Raw genomic sequence first — 27,321 nt, forward strand, 5'->3', positions numbered from 1 at the left:
CTCATCATTGCATAATCTGCAAATTGGTTCATCAAAATGCCCAAGTTGTGTAGATATTTTCTCAGATACCCGTGATGGGTGACTCCTTTGTTGTTTAGTCCTCTCTAACTGTAGCAGTGAGTTTGGCAATTTTGTGACAGTTGTCGCGTAAGTTTACTTTGTTTAGCGCCCCTAGAGTTTATCTAATTCTCATTTTGACTTTTTGGATTCATTCATTGATGGAGGATTCTGTGTTTGTTTATGTTATTCCAAGAACAGCTTCAGGGCCTATATACATGTATAGTCTTGCAGATCCTTCTCTGGCCAGTGGGCCTATTTTGTTCGCTACCCGAAATTCCCTCATTATACCGAGATATCATCAGACTGGTTGTGCTTCCCCAAGTTTTGGAGATTTTGGAGGCATTCACTTTTGATATGAATTTTTTACATGCTAATGCTTCAATACCTTCTTGGTTATACTATCATATGAGGCTTCTTTTTTTTTTTTTTTTTTTTTTTTTTAATTTAACGCTTTTTAAGATTTGTCAGGACACAAGCGCTGACTTGGAGGTATGGGATGTATACTGTTCATATTTTGTGCTTCCACCCTATTCGGCTCCTTAGTGTCTTCTGGAGCTATCTGAATACCATATCACTGTATATGATGCTCTACTGAGTTTTCCTCTCCTTTACAGTCTGTTTCAACACTATAGGACGTTGTAACAATTTTTCTGGGATCATATAGTCAATCCCAATTTTTAAGAATGGGTTTCTGATTTTATTAGTTATTGTTGTATGCCTGAATCGTTCAGTTCCTATTTCCAAATTTGATTGTTATCGGAGCCTAAATGAGGTTTTTCTAGGTTCTCCTTACGTGAATGTTTCCATGGAGGTTTTTTTCTTCTTTCAGCAGAGGTTATATCAACCCTCGGGGGTGCCGGTGTTTTTGAAAAAGAAAGCCCATTTGTAAGTATGTCGGATTTGAATGCAGGGCCGCTGAATTCGAACCCAGAACCTTTATTTTACAGTGCTGAGCGCCGTGTCAACGCCTAAAGCGTTGCGGCCACTGACACCCCCCAAGGTTGGTTTAGAAGAGTTTCTAGCGCTCTTGTAGGGATTGTTCTCATTTGCCCCTGGGTTACTTAATTCAACTAATCTTTGAATGCTGTCTATTGTTTGGTATATCGCAGTATCGCGTTGAAATTTATAAGGGCCGCCCAAAGCCCTTCCACAAGCCACTAAAGGGAGGAGGAAGGAGACTTCCACTGGAAGAAGCCTGTTCGGTTTGCGCTGGACTAGAGGCGACACGTTTGATGTTTTTTGTGAAAAAGCAGCAAAGATTAGTCCATTTTCATCTAGGGAGAATCATCGCGCAAGTTTTTTCGTTTTATTTTGTTTTTCGTGCTAAAGGATTTCGTTGTCATTTATTTTACAACAAAGAGTCAAATTTTTCATTTGTTTAATCAACACAAAGTCTGTCTTGCAGTTTGTTTATTTAATTTTATTAATAATAATAATAATAATTAGTCAAGTAAGAATTGTAGTCAAGTAAGAATTGTTTCTGTATTGTAACATAAAAAAGTAATAATAATCATCAGTAGTGATAGTTTTAATCAATATAAGAATTGTTTCTGTTTTTTAATTTAAAAGAAGATAATTATAATCAGTCAGTTTCCTTACAAAATTGTCAAATTGTTAATTCCAAACTGACGACTTTAATTTCAAGTTTTGTTAACATTTCAACATAAGAATTGTTTCTGTTTTTTAATTTAAAAGAAGATAATTATAATCAGTCAGTTTACTTACAAAATTGTCAAATTGTTAGTTCCAAACTGACGACCTTAATTTCAAATTTTGTTAATATCTCAATATAAGAATTGTTTCTTTTTTAATGTTCTTTTGTTTATTATTCATTTATTTATCTAAACAAGGAAAAAATCCACTTCCTCGGGGAAGGACCAAACCGTAAGGCGATAGTAGGTTTTGTTGAGCTTTGATCTATCAGTTGACAGAACCAAAAGTTATTTGGGCTTTGAGGCTACCTTCTGTCCGTAGGTAAAGCTTGGGGTGAAACTGGAAGGCTTTCTCTATTTTTAGATTCGCTAAATAGAGGTGCAGTTTGTCTATTTCATTCCACAGTACTTTTTAAAAATTTAATTATTGTACATTCCATAATTTTTATTGTTTATAATAACATTGTTTTGTGTTTTGTTACATTTGTATTTTGTTGTTTTGTTTTGTTGTTATTGAACTATTTACGTCTGTTCGAAAAGGTTAATTACGTAACAACCAAACGGAATATGCCCAGATATGTAGTTTACGTACGATTCGTAGTACGTTTTCAATATTTATGTATACACTTACGTTAAACGTAATTTTGTCATATTTCACGGCAACTGTGTTGTCATACTATTGAGAAATAGTACATCACCCATTGTTAATGGTACATAGCCGTGGAAGCCGGTTGTGTCGGGTCGTCGACACAGAAAAATGTCGAGACGAATTGCGTCGAATGGAATTACTCCATGACCGGCGGAAGATTAGTCATAGGGGCGAATCCCAGGTAGGAGGACAGTGGGCGGGTGTTAGTGACCCCGAGATGCCCCAGCGGGGTCATCCGCTCCTGTTTTCCATAATGAACAATAATGTTTGAACATGGTGTTCGTAGGATATGAACGTGTTTCGAGATAATGGACAACCGCGGCCGGGCGTTGTCGACCAAGCCAAGAACCACCGTACGAATTCCTTGGAAATATATGCGAAACCCAGAATTACATTATATTACAAGGTTGACTTTTAAACTTAACAAACTCCATACATAAATAGCACATGGAAATTTGGAAATATGGAAAGCTTCGACCTAGTTTGAAACGGAGTCCATTACAATTTATTATCATAATAAACATTAAACATTTTTCTTTAAAAATCCGATGAGGACAGACTGAAGATGTAATTTAAAAAATATAAAACAACAACCACAGAAAATGGCTTGATAAATCAGGAAAATGCTCGTTTTACTCAAATGTATTTCTTACTTTATAAATATCGCGTAATTATAAGTCGAAGTCTTCGGGGGAAAAGAAATTTGAGAGACTATTTTTTTAAATTTTTTTATCGCGGATTTGAATTCAAAGTCAAAGTGATCAAGTCCTTAGATGTCCCGGTTGTTTATTTTTTAATTAATGCAATTCTAAGGTGCTGATGATAAATCGTCGATCTCAATTCGATTGATTCATTTTGAATGTACGATCCTTATTTCAAAATTGATTACGTAAAATTGCACTTTCATCTCTCTCTCTTCGTTGACAACACACCCGTTGCTACGCTATGCGACGCTACCCGACGCAAATCCAGTCCAATTTTCTTTAAGATTGTATTACCCTTGTGCACATCTGCCCGATGCCACGCAACACTACCATACTCTACGCTACGCGATCCCCACTGTCCAGATTTTCATCGGGTAGCATCGCGTACAGTCGAAGACAAAGAATCGGACACTCATATTTTTATTCAAACTATATCGTTATATTAATTACAACTTACTTATTTTAATATATATCAAATTAACCGAGATCAAAAATTAATTGGTTTTTATTAAAAAAATAAATGATTTTAATGGTTTGGTAGAAAATTAATCAAAACACTGAATACCATTTTTTGATATAATGAACCTAAAATTTATTACACGGTTTTGCTCATAAAATTTAACTAACAATTTATTTCATGGTTTTGCTCATAAAATTACACCGTTTTCGTCGAGTAGCGTCAGAACAGGACACTCATATTTTTTGTAGTTTATTTCAAACTATGTATATGTTAATTTTTTCGTTATATTAATTACAACGTTCTTATTTTAATGTACACCAAATTAAACGAGATCAAAAATTCATGAGTTTTTATTAAAATTATTTAATTGTTATGGTGAGGAAGAATATTTATCAAAACACCGGAATAACATTATCTAACACAATTAAGTTTAACAAACAATTTATTACATGGTTGTCCTCATAAAATTTAACTAACAAATTATTACAGGTTTTGCTAATAAAATTTAACTAACAATTTATTTCATGGTTTTGCTCATAAAATTACACCGTTTTCGTCGGGTAGCGTCAGAACAGGACAGTCATATTTTTTGTAGTTTATTTCAAACTATGTATATGTTAATTTTTTCGTTATATTAATTACAACGTTCTTATTTTAATGTACACTAAATTAAACGAGATCAAAAATTCATGAGCTTTTATTAAAATTATTTAATTGTTATGGTGAGGAAGAAAATTTATCAAAACACCGGAATAACGTTATTGAAAACAATTAAGTTTAACAAACAATTTATTACATGGTTGTCCTCATAAAATTTAATTAACAATTTATTACAAGGTTTTGCTCAAAATAATGCATTAAGACAAAAGTGGCGTTGCGATTGTGATACACGCTGTGTGACTGTACGTGTCGTGCGCTTGACGTCGCATAGATGTGCACACCCCACCAAAACGTGGCAAGGCGTCGGGTAGCGTCGCATAGCGTCGCATAGCGTTGCATCGGGTAAGTGTGTTCCCCGCTATAATCGCTTATAATGTATTGAAATGTATGAATTATTTATCAAATTTCGCACAATTTTCTAAAAAAATTGTATCCTTTATCAATTTTTAACTCTTTTGCTGATATAATAATTGTGTGAATTGGTAAGTGTAATAACCTCATTAATTAACAAGTTGGTCCGTTCCAAGAATTTTCCAGTTAATAAATCCCCGTTAGAATTAGAGGTTGGAGCCGATTGTTACCGCCTGTATTATTTCTTTAAACGTTCTTGGCAAGGCATAAATCCAGTCCTAATAGTCCGCCTCTCAACGCGGAATCGATTTGAGTTAATTGTCCGGCGTTCAACCCTTAACAGACGAACATCAACCACCCTTGTATTAACAGACAATTAGGCCCGAACGGATTTCGTTAGACACGACGAAAATATCTCTCAGCCTCCCTCCGGGTCCCCCTTCACAGTTGTGCTAAAAGATTTATTAGCTTCTGCAGAGTTTTAACTACTTCACAACGTGCCGACCGGCAAGTGTATGAACAATAATTAACGGAGGGAGAATTGGTTTCAAAGCGTAGAGAGCAATCTGGTTTTTTCTCGTTCGTTGTAATTTATTTTTAATTTTGGCCCCTTGTTTTCAGAAAAAATGAAGAAATATACCGACTTTATGATTTTACTTACTCTGTTTTGAAAGTTTTATCTCTCTTTGATATTAGACTTCAAGCTGTGTGAATCGGTTATTCACAACTTATCTCGGTGCAAACAAATAAAAAATAAATTAAAATCCATACGTGCTTAGTTTGATATATAATCAGTATAACAGTCAAGGGGTAAAAGAAAAACAAAATTCCAACTTTGCCAAGCTTTCGACCAGTGCTTCCAGGTCATCATCAGTGCCTATATTTTCAAACAAATTAACAACAATTAACTGTTATTTTATAAACAAAAAGAAACACTAGTTTTTAAGACAGATATTTTTTTTTTTTTAGCATTTGTAGTAAATTATTCTTTCTATGTAAGGTTTTTAGTTGAGATAAAACAGTCAGTGTCACGAGCGGAATTTGAACCCAACCCTCGGCTAAATACACCGCTGCTCTAACCATTTGAGCTATCGTGACTTCGATCCCGTCGGACCCCAACTCCTCATCTCAGCTTACAACGTTCGAATTTTCCCCTTTTTGCCATATTTTAAAATGTTGTGTAATAAAGATTCGATTCTCAGCGACTTATGAAGTGGAACTGTGAGTGAAATAATTATTCTTTTTAATTATTCATTTAATCCATATATGCTTATTGATCATAATTGGCTATGTTCATTATTCCAAATTAATTATTCTTTTTATCTAATGTTTTTGTTGAGATGAGGAGTTGGTGTCCGAGGAGATCGAAGTCACGATAGCTCAAGTGGTAGAGCAGCGGTGTATTGAGCCGAAGGTCGTGGGTTCGAATCCCGCTCGTGACACTAATTTTTCAACTCAACCAAAAATCTTAGATAAAAAGAATAATTAATTGGAATAAATTAAGATCTTGTTACAGGTACCTACGTAATTAAACACAGTCATAATTTCACTTGCAGGATTTTTATACCAAAAAAAGTTTTTTTATAGGTTTTTATAAAAAGTTTCAAATATTCGATTTTAGAGGAAAAAAAAGAGTTTTAGTTGGTTTTGACGCGTAGAAGAAGTTCGTCCTTGCCCAATTAAGAATAGGCCATACGAATAGGCACAGACACTGACTTGTGAGCCAAACCCCAACATTTAAGTTTGTATCCGGCATGTAGAGAGGTTGCTTGATCCCACGTAGTTGAAAGGTGACGCAATATAGAGAGAATGTAGGAAAGCCACCCGATATGACCGCAGACCTTGTGCACGGCAGCAAGTATCTAGATCCCCTATTCCGATTCTTGGAGTAAACAGAGTTGTTTTATTGTATATACTTCGTACTGATAGTTTTGTCCCTAGTGTAGAGACTGAATGCAGTAATAGCGTGAATGTGTTGTGTGAGAGGGTCTTTCGAAGAATATTGAGAAGCACATCAACTCTCAATGAGGTTAGGTTAGTTATAAAATAGGGTTAAAGGATGATGGAGAAAATTTGACAACTCCAACAACTTAACTTAGTGAATGCCACTTATTGTTGGGCATGTAGAGGAAAAGGTTGCTCAAGATGTCCCACATTGAATGGTGCCACTATTGGCTCCTTATAAAGAGCGTGTAGGAAGTCCACTCGTTATGACAGTTTGGCTTGAACACAGCAGTGGGTATCCTCTGTTCCAATTTGTAGAGGAAACAGAATTGTTTTACTGCATGTAGTAGTACTTTATAGATCTCTTGTGTGTTTCTTAGTGTATAGTATTGTACGGTATGGTAGAAAATGATACTAGAAAGCGGGGTTTGTACTGCCCAGGCACTGCAGGCTTCTGGCTTATTGTACCTTCCTAGTTCCTAAGTTCAGTCAATAGAATCAATCCTTCTTCTTAGAAGTATAAGGTCATTGTCTGTTGCTGCTGCAATTTGATTCCCTAAGTTTTTTCCGTACGTTAGGTTAAACCTCCATTGAGCTGTTGCTTCGCATTCGAAGATGATATGAGTGGCTATTTCCTCTTCCTCATGGGATCATCGCTGTATATACCCATGTTGTGTAGATGTTTTCTTAGATGCCAGTGACCGGTTAGTAGTCCTACCACTCCTCTGAGTTTGGCCCTCTCAATTGCACCAGTGCTTTTGCCAGTCTCGGTGTGGGTTGTTTCATCATAAGTTTACTATGTCTAGCACCGCTAGAGTTTATCCACTTCTCCTTTTGTTTTGCTCGGATCCATTCTGCGATGGAGAATTCTATATTTGTTCTTGTTATCCCAAGAATAGGTTCGCGGCCTATTTATGGTCTTGCAGATCCTCCTCTTGCTGAGTGTCTGCTTTTTCGTTACCCAAAATTCCTTTCAGCCCTTGCACCCAAGATGTCATTAGGTTGTCGTTTTTCCCCAGGTTTTGGAGATTTTGGATGCATTCACTGACTAATTTTGACTTACTTTTTTTACATGCTAATACGTTAATGGCTGCTTGGCTATCAGATCTTATGAGGATTTTTTTTCAGTGTCTGTTAAGATTTTCCAGGGCGCAAGCATTGATGGCATGTATTTCTGCTTGAAAGACCGAAGTGTACTTCCCTAATGAGTTTGATCGCTCGTGTTTTCGGCTTGTACAGAAAACGCCTGATCCGGTTCCTTCGTTTGTTTTGGAGCCATCTGTATACCATATCATTGTATCTGATGCTCTCCTGTGTTCTTCCTCTCCTTTATAGGCCATTGAGACTTTATAGGAAGTTGTGATGATTGTTTCCGGTAGTGTACAGTAAGAATGAATGTATTTATTCGCGAGAATACATAAAGGGCCGACGGCGGTATATTGAGTACACCATCGACTCTCAATGAGATTAGGTATGTAATATGCGTAGAGGGCGATGGGCTGGTATGTAAATAGGAAAGAATGTATTTCAGAATGAGTGAGAGTGTGAACGGATTTGGATTTAGGGACTGATTGCGTTGGGGGCTGAATTTATTCTATTGATAACCTCTGGAGCCCAACATCGGCAGCTGGATGGTTAAAACTGATGTCTGACCAGAACTGCCAACACCTGGGCCAGATTCTTGAGGTCTATTGATAATATATTGTAAATTACACAAAAGCTTGAATTGAAGGTGAGCTGCGAGAAGTTGTAGGCTCAATTCCAAACGGGTGTGTATGTACAATCATTTATGGATTGGAGCTTACATAAATCAGTAATCAGTAAACCAAGGGGTTAATGAAGTATATGATCTAAAATTTAACTGGGCATTTGCTTTTAAGTTATTCGGTGGAAATTTATTCAAAATTGTTCTCCTCTAGTCACCCTGCTTAATCAGCTTGTTATTTACTGTCCGCATTATGATGGTAATTAACTAACATCTTTAGAAAAGAAATTGAGAAGTTGATTCCATGTTTGATTCTGTTTCTGAGCATTGAGCTTTATTAAAAACCATCTTTCAAGTTCACAGAATCAGTGGATCTTTTTATAAATGGCATAGCGGAAAGCTTAAGTTGCACCTATATCGATTTAATCGAAATTGGGTTACGCTAATTAAACGAGGCCATCAAAAAGCCATTAAAATTCTGCGCCAATCTTGCACCGTCTGCAAAATTCACCTCGGATGACAATCGATTTTCCAACCTATTTGCTTTTCCCTCCCGAGTCGAACGTCGGGAGATGAAATATTTACAACCCACCCGTCTTAAATCCCGTAGGAACTTTTTAATTACTTATTTACCCCTTGTCCGTATGGGACTTTAATAGAAAAACTGCTGACCGCTGGTTGGACTTTTCTGTGGGGGGAAAGTTTCTGAATTACCCTCGGCGGATTTTTCTCTATGGGTCTAACTTAATTTACTCCGGCCTTGTTTTAACCAGGCTTTATCATCAAGGGAATCCAGTAGGAGTTGCCGTTTGCTCAAGGGGTGTTCCAGAGTTCGCTTAGAGGAACATTATTGACATTAATAATGCCCGTATTGTAACTAACATCCCTCTGTAAACATCACTTTTCTTTCTGCACCGACGGGGTGTGAAATAATTTAAACGCTACATCAAATTATCTGTAGCTATCGAGCATTTGTTTGTTCAAAACTATGTGTTAGAATGGACCTGAACAAATATTTACATTGTGCAGTATTTTGTTCTCTGCTCTAAATCAAACTTTAATCTTTAAAGGATAACAATTTGACCATTTAGATGTTTTGTAGAAATTATTACTGTTTTAAAAATCTTAGAAGGTTTTTTTTAAATATTGCGATACGTAATGAATGAAGGTTTGTATTTGCTTGTTTCTTATGTTTTAAATTTCTCTGTCTCTTTCTTTCAAGATAATCAATGCAATTATTTAAAAAAATATTTTTTGTTAGGGAGGGATGACGTTTATTTGTCTATAAGCATTGAAATCATAAATTATTTTTTCCAATGAATTATTAACAACGTAGAACCTTAAATTACTGCTTATTTCTAAGTCTAAGGGCAAAGTAGTTATCTTTATTAAAGAATCACTCTGTCTATTTGGTTTTGCTCCTTAACAACCCTTCTTTGCACCTACTCAGACCTTCACAGAAACCTAGAACATGTTCTGCGGTCTCCTCCTCTTCCTGGCAGTGTCTGCACAGTGGTTCTTCTGTGTATATTCCTATCCGGTGCATATGCTTTCTTAAGTGGCAGTTCCCTGTCAGGGGTCCAACCAGAATCCTGGTTCGGTTGCGGTTGACTTACTTCTATGAATCTCTTCGCGTGCCTCATACCTTTGGTATTGTTACACCCGGTTTTGGACTCATTAAGGATCCATTTTACGATGTATCCTCTTTTGTGACAGGCTGCTAGCTCGCAGTAGGGTTCTGGGCCCATGGAGTCCATGTTGGCTTCCTTTTTGGGGCCCTTTTCGTTGCCTCTATGTCCCGAATGTCCAGGGTCAGGTCATTAGTGTATCTGACTTCCGTCAGAGCCTACGACTGACTGTCAGAACAAATGGCCATCTTCCGAGAATTTATTCCTAGCCTGTTTATTTCCCATGCGCAGTGTTCAATCGCTAAGATCAGCCTGGAAAAATATCAGTTTGGTCTTTAGATTCATCCCGAATACTCCAGCTCCTTTCTGGTGTTCCCGTTTTGGTATCAGTACTTTGTACTTCTTGGTAAAGTTGTATTTTGGAGTAATGGCATCAATTGGCATACCTAGAATGGCATCTGCTTGTATCTCCTCCCTTAGTTTCCATTGTTCATTTACATGGCCTATCCTAGCAGATGGTTGTCCATTTATGAGCCTTTGGGCTTCTGCTCTGGCTTCTCCTTGGATAAATATGTGAAGTTGGCGTTGTGCTCATGGCCCCAGTGACGCTGAGACAAGGTTGTCTTTGGGTGTCACTTAATAGCTTTATTGCTTTGACCTGATGAGTTTTGGTCCACCACACCACCGACCCATATGGCAACATTGGTCTTAGAACACAGGTGTATAGACATTTTTGGTTTTAAACCCCAGTTGTTGGCCCAGAGCCTTCTGCATCTTTCCCAGGCAATTTTCGCTCTTTGGGTAGTTTTAGTTAGATGATGCATGACAAAGCAAGGCCCTATGCATCTAGAATCGTTGGTGACTACTTGGAACTGGCTTCAGTTCAATGTTTGTAGTGGCCATCATGTAACCCTAAAAAAACCCTATCGATCACCTTTGGGTAGAGTTGTCAAAAAGGGTAAAATGTCGCACAGTGATGCCAGAGAATTTGCAGGAATTAATAATGGCGCTGTTGTAGGAGTATGAAAATTATTTTCTTTTAATTACAAAACATCTCATATTTTTCTTTTAAAAAATCCGCTAAAAATCAAATTTATAATGAATGCATGTATTTAATTACAAAAACGAGGTTGGCCACTTTTTGCCTCTCAGTGAATATTATTTGGGAAAAAGTTTGTTAAATAATCTTGTGTGCATGTGTGAGGAAGAGAAAAAGAGATTCTCTGTAGAAAGAACTAACGAAACGTCTTGATTCGATACTAATTAATTTAGCTCTTAAAATTCCCTTCCTACGTCTTCTTGTATTGTGCCATTGTTCACGTTTTGAAAGAGCGGTCGGTTTTGTTCTACGTCCATCTCTCCATTAAAAGTGGCCGGTTTGAATATTTCTCCTTTCTCTCTGGATCCATCTGTTTGAAACTATGAATCGCCGTAGGGGGACGACATCGATCCCGAAGTTGTTTTGAAGGTTTAATGCAGAGTATTTCAAGGGCCCAGACTTTGGAAGGGCGCCAGGATCAATCCTGGGGGATGGCAGTCCAGGATTGATAGCCCCTCTGTCCATATCCTCTTTTGTAACAATTGTCCTCTGGTTTTTTGCTTTAGATGCTTTAGATTCCTTTACCGTTTTTAATTAGAGTACTATTTGAACTTAACATGCACATCATATGCACAAATATTATAAATGATAGATTAAATTGTTATTTAAAAAAAATGTATACATATGATTGTTGTATATTATTATCCCTCTGGTTTTGGTGCATTTGGGACAAAATGCACGCTTTGATATATTCTTTAAACTCGGATAGAAACTATAAAAAAATCTTTGATTTCATAATTTATCATAACCAAGGTTATGAAACATTGAATTACAACACCTCTCTATCCGTGAAAGATAAATGAAAAACGTTGTTTACGGTGATTGTTCTAACGGCGGACGTAAAACCAGCCTTTCCACATCGTAAATTGCGCAATTTACGGAGAAAATAATAAATTTTTGAGTTGCTGTAATTGAACCGAGCCCTTGGAGGGAAGTTGGAATACTGAATACATTTTTTTGTCGTTCTAGCCGGAGTGCACTTTGTTAATAAAAACGTGTGATCAAATTTACTTTTCTATTTGAATGATTGTGCTACTCAAAACCACATGATGGTCCAATGATTTCTTTTATTTGAAAGTGGAATTTAACTATCACTATTTCTAGTTTGTGAAAGCAATTTTCTTTGAATTATTTCACCCTATTACTTTTTGTCAACTGGCACTTACCACATTTATCATTGTAAATAACAAAGCTATTTTTCAAACCCTTAGGCTATTCATTTATGTTTAATGCATGTCGCTGTTAATCCATTCAGTTATAGTTGTCACCCACGTTAAAAATGTAATTATTATGATTAAAATCATAAAAACTGAACTTTGATATGTCGCTCTCGGAGGATCTGAATTGTAGAAGAGGGATCGTCATACGATTTAGAATAGGCAATGTGACGTTGACGTATGGACTTAGTTTTGGACCAATGCCGTGTGTGTCTGGCACTTAGAAATAGTTTGCACGATATGTCCCACTTGGTTCTATATAGGGAACGTGTAGGAATGCTACTTGATACGGAAATTGTGCTTGAGCACGGCAGCGAGTATTGAACCGGGAACACATACCCGATGCTACGCCATGCGACGCTACCCGATGCTTCCCGCCGCCTTGCCATGTTTTGGTGGGGTGTGAACATCTATCCGACTCAAGCACACGTCGCGTACAGTCCACAGCGTTTATCACAATAATCACTATCACAATCGCAACGCATCTTTTGTTCTTAATGCACTATTTTGAGCAAAACCTTGTAATAAATTGTTAGTTAAATTTTATGAGCACAACCATCTAATAAATTGTTTGTTAAAATTAATTGTTTTAAATAAAGTTACTCCTAACCATCTCAATTAAACAATGTTTATAAAAACTTATGCATTTTTGATCTCGTTTAATTTGGTTTACATTAAAGCAACATGTTGAAATTAATATAACGACAAAATTACATGTACTTAATTTGAAATAAACCAGAAAAAATATGAGTGTCCTGTTCTGATGCTACCCGACATTAGAAAATGGTGTAATTTTACGAGCAAAACTATGAAATAAATTGTTAATTAAATTTTATGAGCAAAACCGTGTAATAAATTGTTCCAATTTTAGTATATTTACCGCCGAAGCGAGTACAATAAGTTGTTAGTTAAATTCATTATATCAAAAATTCGTATTCCAGTGTTTTGATTAATTTTCTACCAAACCATTAAAATTAATTTTTTAAATAAAAAGTAATTAATTTTTAATCACAGTTAATTTGGTTTATATGAAAATAAGTATGTTGTAATTAATATAACGACAATAATACATGTAGTTTGAATAAAAATATGAGTGTCCGGTTCTTTTGTCTTCGACTGTACTCGATGCGACCCGACGAAAATCTGGACAGTGGGGATCGCAGAGCGTCGGGTAGGTTAGCGTGGCATAGCATCGGGTAGATGTGCACGGGGGTAATGCAACCTTATGGAAAATCGGAGTTTGGATTTGCGTCGGGTAGCATCGGGTAGCGTCGCATGGCGCAGCATCGGGTAAGTGTGTTTCTGGCTTTAGGCTTTAACGAATGATTGGGGACTATAGATTGCGCTAACTCCGAACTGAGTGAATGGTACTGATTTTCGGACCCCTTGTTCCAATTTTTGGAGGAAACAGTGGTCTTATTGTCTGTAGTACTGATAAATATCTCGTTTTTTGCCTATTGAGATTGAATGTATTTGTTAGAGTGTGTAGTGTGAGATGGTCATTTAGGTTTCCCACCGAGGGTTGCAATGTCATTAGGACAATGAGGTTCTTTAACGTGCGCACCTGACACAAGGCCATATAACACGTTTAGATTCTCAAGATAGGAGCGACATACCTCCGTCCACGGAAAATTTGCTTAACCGTGATTTTCCATGTAGAAGCCCACACATCCTGCAGTAATGCCGACTTCTCCCGCTTTCCCATTCCGGGGGGGGTTAACATTGTGTCCTAAACCGTTGCTGCGGGTAAAGGGATACCCATAAGGGGTGGAAATGCATCGACCAAGTCTCCCACGCGCTAGGATCGAAACCTCCGGATCCACTCCGGCCGCGGTTTCGATTTAAGTGGAATCTCTAACCACCCCTTAGAGGAGATCATGCCTTTGGTAAAGGAAGCCCAGACGGGCACCACCGAAAAACATCCGTTCCTGTCCACCATTCCTCACGCATTCGAGGGACTCCGTCCGATCGCTCCGACACCCGCGAGGTCGGGAGGTTACTGGGAGGTCATACGTAAGGGCCCTGGTCCTCGGCCATAGGTGAAACACAGCTTCCTTTCAGCTCGCAAGCTAACAACTCCCTTATCGCATTTCGAGGGACTGGGTAGGCATAGTCTTGGCATCCTCGCACGCTGTACGCTTCCTTGGTCCTATCATCCAAATGCATGCAGCGCTTAAGGCAATCATGCGCGCCAGAAAACTCGCATAGCTTGTGCTTTAGTTCGTTCGTCACGTTCTCTAGGCTACACCATTATTTTCTGCCTGGAAACCCCCCTTTCATCCAAGGGAAAGGATCTCCTGGAGTCTACTAGGAACTCCCACTGCACAGGATTTGGATTGAGAAAAAGGAAATTTTCGAGATGTGCTTGCCCCAACAAGCATCCCACCTGCTCGTTCAATGTTACCCTTTTCCTCATTATAACTCAGCGAGACTGATCTCTCTTCCGCGGCATCTCTACTACGAGATCCTCCAAGAGACAACCACCCCACCAGCTCAGGGCACTGCCGCCCCAGGGCTTCACAAGCTCAACTTTTCGGGATACACCCGCTCCACTCCAGAAACCAACCGCTCCAATACGTATTTGCGAGAGGGTCAGTGGTGGAATATTGAGTTGACCTTTAATTAGATTAGTTGTATAGTATGTGTAAAGAAGGGAGATGGAGGAATATCTAATACTCCGCTATTTACTTAAGTAAGAGTGTGAGGGGGTTAGATATAAAAACTCCATGTGCTGGGGGTTGAAATGACCTGGCTGTTCACCCCTAGAGCCAAACTTAGGCGGCGAGAAAGTCTCACGCTGGACCGCCAAAACCCGAGATGAGTGATTTATTGTAAACTATACAAAAGTGAGATTCCGTCAGATGCCGGAAGACACATAGATTAAATTTGCGCGTGTAAATGCGTGCGGAAAGTTGAAACTACATAAATCAGTAATTAGGTATAGTATAAAAAGTATATAATAAACTATAAAACTATGATTTAAAAATATAAATAATTAGACATTACATAAACGGCTACAAAGTTAGCCAATATTTTCTCATCTTTGAGGGACGGTCGAATTTGGAGTCTCTTACATTTGAAGAATGTAGCTTAGGACATGTCGACTTAACGTTAACTTTAGTGATTTTAAACTCGCTAAGAAGGTACAGCATTATTCCTTTGAATCATGCGCACAATTATTGTTCAAAGGAAGGAAATTATGTTTCAGGTAGAAAGAATTTATCGGGTAGGGGTGAAGTTTCAGAACTTGTTTATTGATTATCTCATTAAAGACATTCCCATGCCCCCTGGATCTTCGGGATTTTGTGAAATTCCCTTCAAAGGAATCTGGAAAGCATTGAAACGGGAAGTGAATGAAGCACTTCCCCTCGCCCGCGGCATCAAGGCGAAACAAATCGCCCCATCGTTTGGAGTTCAAATCAATCCCAAGTGTGCGAGGATAAAAGATAGATTTCCCTTGAGGGAGCATGCCTGAACCAATGCTCTTTTTCTTCTCCCGGCCTATAAGTCAGTGTGGATTGAGACGACGCCGCCGTTCTATCGAGAGTCTATCGCACTAAATAGTTGTAAACAGGGGTCGTTAAAACATTCGCCTCAAACCGCGTCTGTTTGCGAAAGGGTTTTGCTGCCGGTTCCTCTCGGCGGATGGAATTGTGCAGCCGTGGGGGCCGCAAAACCGTTTCCCCGGTGTGTACCTCCGTTTGCGGTGGACGCCGCTTCCTTTCCAATATGCACCCATTGCTGCCATGTTTGCTGATAACCTCGACTGGAGATGGAACAGACTCAAATTATCCGTTAAGTCAACAAAACTTCATCATTCGTTTGATTTATTTATTTAGCCTTGTTTGTAGTTGGACATTGTAAACAAATCTTACTTCCTCCAATGTTATTGTTGAATAGGCCGCTTCGAAACAAAAGGACGAGAATGAGGGGCAATTTTGTAGGTAAAAATAATTTATGGAATAGAAAAAGAAGAAAAAAGATTGGGTGACATAGCAAAGAAGATTAACGTTAAAATTGTTATTCGTTTTTTACACCTCAAAATACCAAAAAACCTGAATACAAATTTTCGACAAAAGAACAATTTGCATTTCTGTTTATTTCTTCTACAAAAAAGAGAGAGAGTGGAAGAAAGAGGTAAATAAAGATAGAGATCGATAGATTGATGGTCGGACAGATAGGTATATATAATATATAGAAAGAAGAGAAAGGCATTATGAAATAGAGAGGATAAAAAGCTGGGTGGATTGGATAAATAGATACACAAATGTATTGAGAAAGACTGGGAAAGAGTGAGGGAGGAAGAGAGAGAGAAAGAGAAAGAGAGAGAGAGTGAGAGAGAGAGAAGTAGGTGGATTGATAAATAGCTAGATGGATGGAGAGACAGAGAATTATATTGAGAAGGAGAGGAAGAGAGAGAGAGGGAGAGAGAGAGAAATAGTGAGTTATAGAGAGAGAGATAGAGAGAGAGAAAGAGAGAGTGATAGGGGGAGGGAGAGGCATAGAAAATTAGAGAAATAGAAATGTGGGTAGATTGATAATTAGATAGATGGGGGGATACAAAGAGAAATATATAGAGAAGGGGTGGGGGAGAGAGAGAGACCGAGAGAGAAATAGTGAGTTAGAGAGAGAGAGAATGAAAGAGAAATAGAGAGAGATAGAAAGGTGGGTAGATTGATAGATAGAGAAATATATTGAGACAGAATGGGAGCGAGAGAAAGAGAGAGAAAGAGAGAGAGAGAGAGAGAGAGAGAGAGAGAATGAGGGAGCGAGGGAGAGGCATAGAAAAGTAGAGAGAGATAGAAAGGTGGGTGGATTGATAGATAGAGAAATATATTGAAAAGGAGTGGGGGAGAGAGAGAGAGAGAGAGAGAGAGAGAGAGAGAGAGAGAGAGTGAGTGAGAGGGGGAAAATGAGTGATGAGATGGATCGAGAAAAATATAAGAAGTGAATGTATGAGTGTACAGAGGAAAGTGGCACATAGGTAAACAATGATATAGTAAAAGACGTTAGAAACACACATACAATTCATCTGTCAACGTATTTGATGTAATTATTATTTAGTTAAAACAAATTATTGTAAAACGCTGAATGAAACTCATTTTCGCTTAATTAATAGTAACAATTAGGCCGTCTTAATACACGTTAAATATCTTGAAAAGAAAATGAAGGTTTTCTTACTTATTACATGACAAATATTGTACTTTTAAGTGGGACATTATTTAAAAAAAAGAAATAATCATATTCTGCTTCATTTGGTTCGTCATAAGTAAAGAAGGGAATCTGTTTGTATAAGGTTAAATGGAGGGAAATATTGTTTAACCTCCATCTAATGCCTAAATTCTCTGTCGTTACAGTTTCTTTTACTGGTTGCTGTTAAACAGAGAAAAGATTAAAACAAGCAAAAAGAGAATAAAGTTTGCTTTTCTGATAAAAGTGGGGTTCGGAGGGGGTGGGCAAATACACAAGCGTGGTAAATCACAGAAAGCCCTTCATTTCTGTAAAAGGATTCTTTCCGATTAAAATAACTATCCAGGGAAAGGAATAAAAATGACGGAAAAAATACAAGCGAGGGCAAAACTAATTTTGTTAAATGTATCAGTACACTTACTCTCTACGTCTGACGAATAGGGTCGGCGATGAAAATAAATTTCGAGACGAACGAGGAGTAATTCTTTGTGAAATGTCGCCCCGGAGGAAATGGAATTAAGTAAATTGTTATTTCTTAGACAGGGACAATCGTTTCCTCCGACTCGTGTGCGATTTTCCACGGGGAAAAACATTTACCTCGCCGATTACATTCTACTCTTTTTCATGCACAACAAAAACGAGATGAAAAAACACAGACCCGACATTAGTTTCATTACTTTCGAAAGATTTGAGCTAAACTGGCAATCAATTTACGCTAAACAAGCTGGGCTTTTTCCATTTCTTTTGCTTTTTCATTTGCTCACTAACTCACACAGAATAACAGATACCCTCAATAACTTTCTACTAACTCGATTGATCAAATTAATTTTATCATTACTCACTAACTCGTTTCTTCACGTAACTAATTTATTCACACACTAATCCATATTTTTTGTTCTCTAACTCATTCACTCCATTATTGAGTCACTTATTCAATAACCTACTCAGGTATTTGCATATTGTATTTACTGGAGGACTATTCTGCTATATATCATATCTCTTTACTCTTTAACACACTTAGTCATTATCCTCATTATTGACTTACTCAAAAACCTACTCAGTTATTCGAATACGGTATTAACTAGGGGACTATTTTACCAGCATTTTTTAACTCTTTGACACATTGTTAACTCACTAACCCATTCGCTTCATTATTGACTTAATTACTCACTAACTTATTCAGTTATTTGCATAATGTATTAACCAGAGAAGTGACTAATTTACTTGCATTTTCCGTACACTTTAACACTCTTAACTCATTCACTCCATTATTGAATTACATACTCAATAAACTTCTCAGTTATTCTTTGTTGCATTTCTTGGGAAATTATATTCCTAGCATATTTCTGTATTCTTTAACATACGTATTTAGTCATTAACCCCATTATTGACTTACTTTCTCAGTAACCTACTCAGTTATTCTTGGTTGTATTTCCTGGGAAACTATTTTCCTAGCATATTTCATTATTCTTTCACATATTTACTTAGTCCTTAACCCCATTATTGACTTACTTACTCAAAAACCTACTCAGTTATTCGAATACGGTATTAACTAGGGGACTGGATAGGTAAAAACCCAGCATTTTTTTAAACTCTTTGACACATTGTTAAGTCAGTAACTCAATCAATTCATTATTGACTTACCTACTCAATAACTTACTAAGTTATTTGCATAATTTATTAACTAGAGGACTGACTAATTTACTTGCATTTTCCGTACACTTTAACACTCTTAACTCATTCACTCCATTATTGAATCACTTACTCAATAACTTTCTCAGTTATTCTTTGTTGTATTTCTTGGGAAATTATTTTCCTAGCATATTTTTTTTATTCTTTAACATACTTATTTAGTCATTAACCCCATTATTGACTTACTTCCTCAGTAACGTACTCAGTTATTCTTGGTTGTATTTCCTGGGAAACTATTTACCTAGCATATTTCTTTATTCTTTAACATACTTATTTACTCATTAACCCCATTATTGACTTACTTATTCAATACCTTCTCAGTTATTCTTTGTTCTATTCTACTATGTATCATAAATTTCTTTACTCTCTAACACACTTGTTTAGTCATTAACGCCATTACTTACTCAATAACCTTAACTCATTCACTCCATTATTGAATCACTAACTCAATAACCTTCTCAGTTATTCTTTGTTGTATTATTTGGGAAATTTTCCTAGCATATTTCTTTATTCTTTAACACACTTGTTCTTAATTCTTTAATTCCACTCTCTCTCTCTCTCTCTCTCTCTCTCTCTTCTCTCTCTCTCTCTCTCTCTTACTCTCACTTTCACTCTCACTATCACTCACTCCCTCTTGTCGTAGAATGTAATAGTGATCAGTATTTGACCAAATTCTGCAACACTGAATAAAACCGCATTCATTCATTCTTTCCCTCTCTGTCTTATTTCTTTCTCTCATTTTTAAACGTGTTTAATAAAATCCGTTGTTTATTATTTTTCACGTCTATTAAATTTAAAACAAAATTGCCCATTTTTGGATGGAGGTATATCAAACAAACAGCAATATGTGTTAATTTGAACATGAGTCGACTGTTTGTACAGTTGGCACCAGTTCTAATTATTAATATAGCACTAACATCAAAGTTATCACTTAGATCACTCAGGGATTGGATTCTGTTATGATCATGTACATTTACTCTCAAATAAACCCTACGTGGCATTACCAAGGTTATTTTCTAAAAATCCGATGAGGAAATTCAATCAAGATAGAACATAATAAATAGTTTTATATATTTATTTTTTTATTTAGTAAATGTAGTAGTATATAATATAACATTTAAATAATAGTGGACGTATTAAACTACGTAGTTTAAATTTCCAAAAGGCCGGCCAGATAATAGGGTGAGCAGGATCTCCGTTTCTAATTTGTAAAGTTCTATTGTGTGGTCTACTTGGTGACAGCTTGATCTCGGAACACTTCCAGGTTAGACTGAAATAATCGAGAAACCCCTATGGCACGTAGAAACAGCGAAAATGAAGGGACCAGAGGATTGTTCTAGAAATTATTTATACCTTTTCAGGTTGTAGACGGTCTTGAAGAACAAATAATTTATTAATTAGTGAACTGGAATAAAAAGAAAAGAAAATTAGCCGGAACACTTGATTTTTATTAAATTGTTTTATTTTATATTTTTGTTATTATTTTATACGATTTAAAATAAATAAACGTCACAGTGGAAATGACGCTTTCTTTCGTATTTCCACGGAAGTGTCCGGGATGTAAAGAATTTTTGAAACGTGAATAAAAGCCCTGACCGGGTCATTGTTGACAAGCCCCTTTTATACAGATGTTAAGACCTGTAGAAAATCTTTGTAGTAGGCCTCTTTGCAGAAGTGTCAGTGTTGTTGTAGAAAACTCCGTTATCCCTTTTCTCGATTGCCGGACTGGAAACATTTCCTTGCTCCAGGCCAAAAACGAAACGTTTTCGTTTCTTTACAAATTTCTTATCTGCTATATTAAGAACATTTTAGCTGTAGATAGCCAATTTTTCCTCGCATAGGACAAAATTATTATAAATTGGACTTATGACTTGATTTGGGGAACTCTATTGAGGTATATTTCAAATTAATATACTCATTACAATTAATTAAGGTTTTTAGTTGAGATAAAAAAGTCAATGGCACGAGCGGGATTCGAACCCACGATCTTCGGCTAGATACGCCGCTGCTCTATCACTTGAGCTATCGTGACCTCGATCCACTCGGACACCGACTTCCCATCTCAACCCCACCTTTTGAATTTTCCCTTCTTTTTGCCATTTTTCCAAATGCCCTGTTTCAATCATATGCTGCACTATTGGTGCTAATAATCTGCCCAGGTAAGATTGAGCTGAAACTGTAATTGAACCCCTTCCCAATTCTTTAATATTCAAGTTATGAGTCATTTTTAATTTTTTTTTCTAAACATTCATTTTTTCTCTGTTATTTTATTGGAAATATTGAACAAACTAGGTATGACCCGGAAAAATTGTATTATCATTAAATAATAATAATTTTTATGATTTTACTAATATTAGAATTTTTTTTCAGGGAATTTCGTCTGGTCCTCTACCGGGACCGAGAGGTTTTCAGCAACGACGTCATTTTCGAGCGAGGGACCGGCGAGACTGTCCATTACAACCCTGGAAACGCATACCGAGGAACTCTGGAAGGTCAGTTGAAAATTTTCCGTTGAATACTCTTTAAATACCACGCCATTTTAGCGCCCTCGGGCCTTGAACTTACGTGACATTTGTTTATTGTCGGTCTCGCTGATATTTTTCCAAGTGTCGGACTTTGGCATATCGAGCGCATTATTTCTCCTCTGACACAGATTAAAACTGCTTTAATAATATCTGCAACATTTTTTAAGAGGGTTTCAACGGAACGCGCCGTCGTGTACAAACACCCTCGGTGGTAAACCAAAATCAATAAGTTCTGTTGTAAATTATAATGTTTACCTTCTGTTTAGAGTAGAATAAGTATGTTAATTAGTCATTCTTGGCGTAGTTAGCCAGTTTGTTGAACCGGCAGCTGTTAACCGGATAAGTACAAAGTTAAGGGGGTGAATTTTGATTAGGAGGACTTACAACAGTATGCTCGAGTTGTTATGAAATTGACAGATAAATGCGACGTCTAATAACAGTCACCTCTTCACAATTAACTGAAATCAATAACTAATTTTTCCTAAACATTCCCGTACATATTTATGCTAAGCACACCACTGATATCTAATCTATATATAAAATTCTAAAAACTGACTCTTTTCTTTCACCAATGAATGTACCCCTTTTTCTAAACCATGTACAACAAGTTGTATTTGTTCGGCACCTCACCAAAAGTATTGAATGAAATATCAATACTTATTGCGCATCTCGAACCGGCTCGGTCTGTGGCCAACGTTTGGCACTTTGTTCCATGATTATGATAAATATGTCGCTGGAGGCTGAGGTTGTATTAGCTGGGTATTTTATCGCCTTTGGGATTAAAACGGGAAACAACTAAACATGGTGTTCGATGTAGATCAATAAAGCAACCATGTCAACATTATAACATAGGGTATAAAACAAGTCAATAGGTCAATAGATTTTTAATATTTACTAGTTAATTATTAAATTCTTCTATTTCCGTTTGATTATTTCTTGTTATCTATTTTAGTTTCAAGTTATGACTGATTTAATATATCTAGCACTACACTACAATAATCTGGTTCTTCACTACAATAATTTGCTTTTGATAACTTCTTTTCCTGTTTATTATCGGTTATTCAATTCATTTTTCATATGACGATGTTTCTGTTATTTCAATTTCATTATATTTATTATTTTTTAGGTTATTTCTTATTAACTTGATGACTTTATAGGTTTAGCGATATACTGTAGTAATTTAAGTTTTTTTTATCATTTACGTTATCCCATCCATTTTCTTTTTCATTATCAGTTTATTTCAATATTATTTCTTAGGTGATCTGTTTCAGTTTCAAGTTATGACTTGCTTTATATGTCTAGCGCAGTAGTACGTCTCTTTAGGTTTATATCTTTTTTGTAATTGGCGTGTTCTCTTCTCTTTTCTTTTTTAGTACCTTATATTTCATTATTATTTCTTAAATTATCTGTTTCGGTTTCAAATTATGACTGACTTTGCACTTCAGGTTTATTTCTGTTTTGTAATTAGAGTTTTTTCTTTTCTTTTTCATTATTAGCTATTATAATACATTTTCCGTTTCTGTTATTTCAATTTTTATTATTTTTTTAAGGTTATTTGTTTCAGTTTCAATTGGTGACTGGCTTTATAAGTCTAGCGCTATAGTACAGTACTTCAAGGTTTGTTCGTTTTTATAATTTGCGTTTTCTCGTCTCTTTTCTTTTTCATTATCAGTATATTTCATTATTATTTCTTCGATTTATTTAAATTTCATTATATTTATCGTTTCTTTATGTTATTTCAGTTTCTACTTAAGATGGACTTTATATGTTTAGCGATGTACTATAGCAATTTAAGTTTTTTTATAAATTGCGTTTTCTCGTCTCTTTTCTTTTTCATTATCAGTGTATTTCATTATTATTTCTTATGTTTTAAGTTAACTGTTAAAGTTTCAAGTTATGACTTGCTTTATATATCTAGCGCGATAGTACGTTCCTTTAGGTTTATATCTTTTTTGTAATTTGCTTCTTCTCGTCTCTTTTGTTTTCACTTTCTGTATATTTCATTATTATTTCTTAGGTTATATGTTGCAGTCCCAACTTATGCCTGTTTTTACATGTCTAGCCCTATTTTATGTTTATTTCTGCCTTGTAATTAGAATTTTATCTTTTATACTTCATTATTAATTATTAATTCATTTTTTATGTAGATCCGTTTCTTTTATTTCAGTTTCATTCATTTTTAGGTTAGTTTTTTTCAGTTTCACCTGATGACTGACTTTGTATGTCTAGCTCTAGTTTAGGTTTATTTCTGCTTTATGTTTAGCGTCTTTTCTTTTATATTTCATTATTAATTCATTTTTTATGTAGATCCGTTTCTGTAATTTCAATTTCATTAATTTTTAAGTTAGTTTTTTCAGTTTCAACTGATGTCTGACTTTATATGTCTAGCTCTAGTTTAGGTTTATTTCTGCTTTATGTTTAGCGTCTTTTCTTTTATATTTCATTATTCATTCATTTTTTATGTAGATCCGTTTCTGTAATTTCAATTTCATTAATTTTTAGGTTAGTTTTTTTTCAGTTTCAACTGATGACTGACTTTATATGTCTAGCTCTATTTTAGGTTAATTTCTGCTTTGTAATTAGCGATTTTTCTGTTCTTTTTCATTATTAATTATTAATTCGTTTTTGATTTTTTTAATTGGGATGTCTGTTTTTTCTTTTCTTTTCTCATCCATTATCAGTTAATATTATATTTGTCAGATGAGGATCAGTCTCTTATATCAATTTTTATTAGTTCTTAGGTTAACTGTCTTAGTTTCAAGCTATGATTGACTTTATACGTCTAGCGCTATACTAAGGTAGTTTACTTTTACTACTTTTTTGTAGCTTGCGTTTTTCTTCGTATATAATTTTTTTATAATTTTTTACTTTTTCTGGTTTAGTTTCAAGTTATACTGATATTTTTCACCTAAGCTAGTTATTGTTTATAATTGAATTTTTCTTTTTCTTTTCTTATCCAACATCTGTTACTTTTTGTGTAGTGGATAAGTAGTTGGAGATGAAGTTTAACGTTTGCCACATACGCTGGCAGTTTTCCCAGCAGGCACTCATTGTTTACAGCTTCCAAGAAGGAACAAACAACACAATTCGCACCACCCCTTGCGGTATCATCCCCGTTACGCCACGTGTTAACGTCTAATGTAGGAGGGGGTTATTATCAGCCGAAGTGCACGTACGTGCACCCCTGAAACTTGACTCAGCCACCCTTGCTCTCCTTCTGCTGTTTCACATCGAATCTGATTCATAAGGATAATTCGTTTACGAGATTTTTTTCTCTCTATGAATTATGATTTATTTCGATGTCCAGTAGACAATTTTCTTCCAGCAGTGTTTCTGATTGTCATCGTTGTCACGTCTCTCGCGCCGAGAGGGAAGAAACGCCAATCATCCCCCCTCGGTCTCGTATCTCACGCTTTGGACGTAAAATATAAATTTCCTAATTTCATCCGCCTGACAGACCTAATAGAATTTTATGCTCTTTTTCTATTTTTACGCTGTTCTTCATTTAAGCCATAATAACAATTCCTAGGGCTTATTTATCTGGTGATAAAACATGATCCTTTATGATCGACAAGCCTTGAACATTTTGTTTATAAAAATAAATTGACCGATTAGCTAAATTTTATACCTATTTAAATACAAATAAAACAATAGAATTTTAACTTAATATGCACGTCAATTGTTGATTCTTTTAAAAATCAAAATGAAACATTAAGTATAAACACGTGTGATGTATGAACTTCTTGCTTATTGTATCGGGTTGTCCGGAAAATAATGCAGGATTTTAAGTTTTCATTAAAAAAAATCTATATAAAATATTCTGTTTACGTTTACAGGATTACTCATTTGTATGAATGTCAACACTTATTAATCCTCTTCCAAATGATATTGTTTGTTTACCTCTGTAGCATTCCGCTACTTGGAAATAATTCAGTCATCCTTATAATGTCAAAGCGAGAATTTCGTACGATTTTCTTTTACGAGTTTAAACTCGGCCGAAGCGGAGCCCAAACGGCTAGAAACATTAACCAAGTCTGGGGCGAGGGTTGTGTTAATGAGTGCACTGTGCAAAGGTGGTTTAAAAAATTTCGGGAGGGAGATTTCAGCCTTGAAGATGAAGAAGGTCGTGGAAGGCCTTCCTCTCTTAATGATGATGTTCTGCGATCAGTGGTGGAAGAAAACCCCAAAACAACTGTTCGAGAACTTGCAGAGCAACTCAAAGTCAGTAAAACGACCGTCGCTGACCACCTCAAGGCGATTGGAAAAGTGAAAAAACTCGAAAATTGGGTTCCACACTCATTAAACGATCGCCAAAAAATCAGCGCTTTGATGTTTGTGCATCACTTCTTTGTCGAAACAAAAATGACCCATTTCTGGCCAGAATTGTTACATGTGACGAAAAGTGGATTCTCTACGATAACACTAGACGTTCTGGACAGTGGCTCGACAAAGGAGAAGCTCCAATACATTTTCCAAAGCCCCCAACTCATCAAAAAAAGGTAATGGTTACGGTATGGTGGGCTTCATTTGGTTTAATACACTACAGCTTCTTAAATCCTGGCGAAACCATCAATGCTGAATCATACTGTAACCAAATTAATACCATGCATCAGAAATTGGCAGTAATGAAGCCCTCTTTGGTCAATCGGAAAGGGCCCATTTTGTTGCATGACAACGCTCGACCACATGTGTCACGTGTAACGTCACAAAAATTATTGGAGCTTGGCTATGAAACTTTGCCTCACCCACCCTACTCTCCGGACCTCTCGCCTACTGACTACCATTTTTTTAGACACCTGGACCACTACTTACAACACATAATATTCAAAAATCAAACGGAACTGGAAAATGCATTTATTGACTTTATCAATTCTAAAAATTCTGAATTCTACTCAGACGGAATTAATAAGTTACCAACACGTTGGGAGAAATGTATTGAGAGTATGGGAAATTATTTTGATTTAAAGTAACTAGTTTCTTTTTTTTTGTTTAATACCAAAATCCTGCATTATTTTCCGGACAACCCAATAAAATTTCAAATCAATATTTATGAATGTTATCAATCAAGGAAATTACTTCTTTCAATTAACTAAGATTTTTATATAATGTTTTTGGTTGTAATGAAAAAGTTAATGGCAAGAGCGGGATTCGAACCCACGACCTTCGGCTAAATACGCCGCCGCTCCACCATTTGAGCTATCGTGATTTCGATCCACTCGGACACCAACCGAAAAATGGCAAAAGGAGGGAAAATTCGAAAAGTTGTAGGGTGAGATGGGAAGTTGGTGTCCAAGTGGAACGAAAAAAAAGTGGTTCGAATCCCGCTCGTAGCACTAACTTTTTCATTTCAACCAAAAACTTACATAAAAAGAATAATTAATTGAAAAAAGTTTATAGCATTGTGTAACAAAATAGAAGAGCTAAAGAAAAATTTATTTTTGACTTAAAAACAATGACCATGGATGTTTTATTTTTTCAATATCTAACTCGTTTTTGAACAGATTTTGAAATGGTTTTTGCACTTTTTCATAAAACCAAATGAACTCAATGGAAATGAAAATAATGCTACGTTTAGTAATATTGAAACGCCGGCATATGAGTAACATTAAAACCCGCGTGTCACACGGACCCAATATGTGATCCAGTGCCGGTTTAAAGTTTGTTCACCGACTGGCCATCATATTGATCAACAGTTGGTAGGTTTAACAGCAGTATTTTATGAAATTATCACTGTCTGATTTACTGCCGTAAATTACACTTCTAATAATCAAATGTCAACTAACAT

The 27,321-nt window shown here is 36.2% G+C and overlaps 1 protein-coding gene across 3 annotated transcripts in view; it reads left to right on the forward strand.

Moving 5' to 3' along the window:
- Window positions 1-27,321, forward strand: part of LOC106669688 (disintegrin and metalloproteinase domain-containing protein 10) — a 479,736-nt gene that overhangs the window by 314,326 nt on the left and 138,089 nt on the right. For all 3 annotated transcript variants that reach the window (XM_024224684.1, XM_014399328.2, XM_024224683.1), the window contains one exon: window positions 21,382-21,503. In XM_024224684.1, the coding sequence (XP_024080452.1) occupies window positions 21,382-21,503 (122 nt within the window). The remainder of the gene's footprint in view (window positions 1-21,381; window positions 21,504-27,321) is intronic.

The sequence above is a fragment of the Cimex lectularius genome, unplaced genomic scaffold (genome assembly GCF_000648675.2).
Source record: "Cimex lectularius strain Harlan isolate CLEC.00 unplaced genomic scaffold, Clec_2.1 scaffold8, whole genome shotgun sequence".
NCBI lineage: Eukaryota > Metazoa > Arthropoda > Insecta > Hemiptera > Cimicidae > Cimex > Cimex lectularius.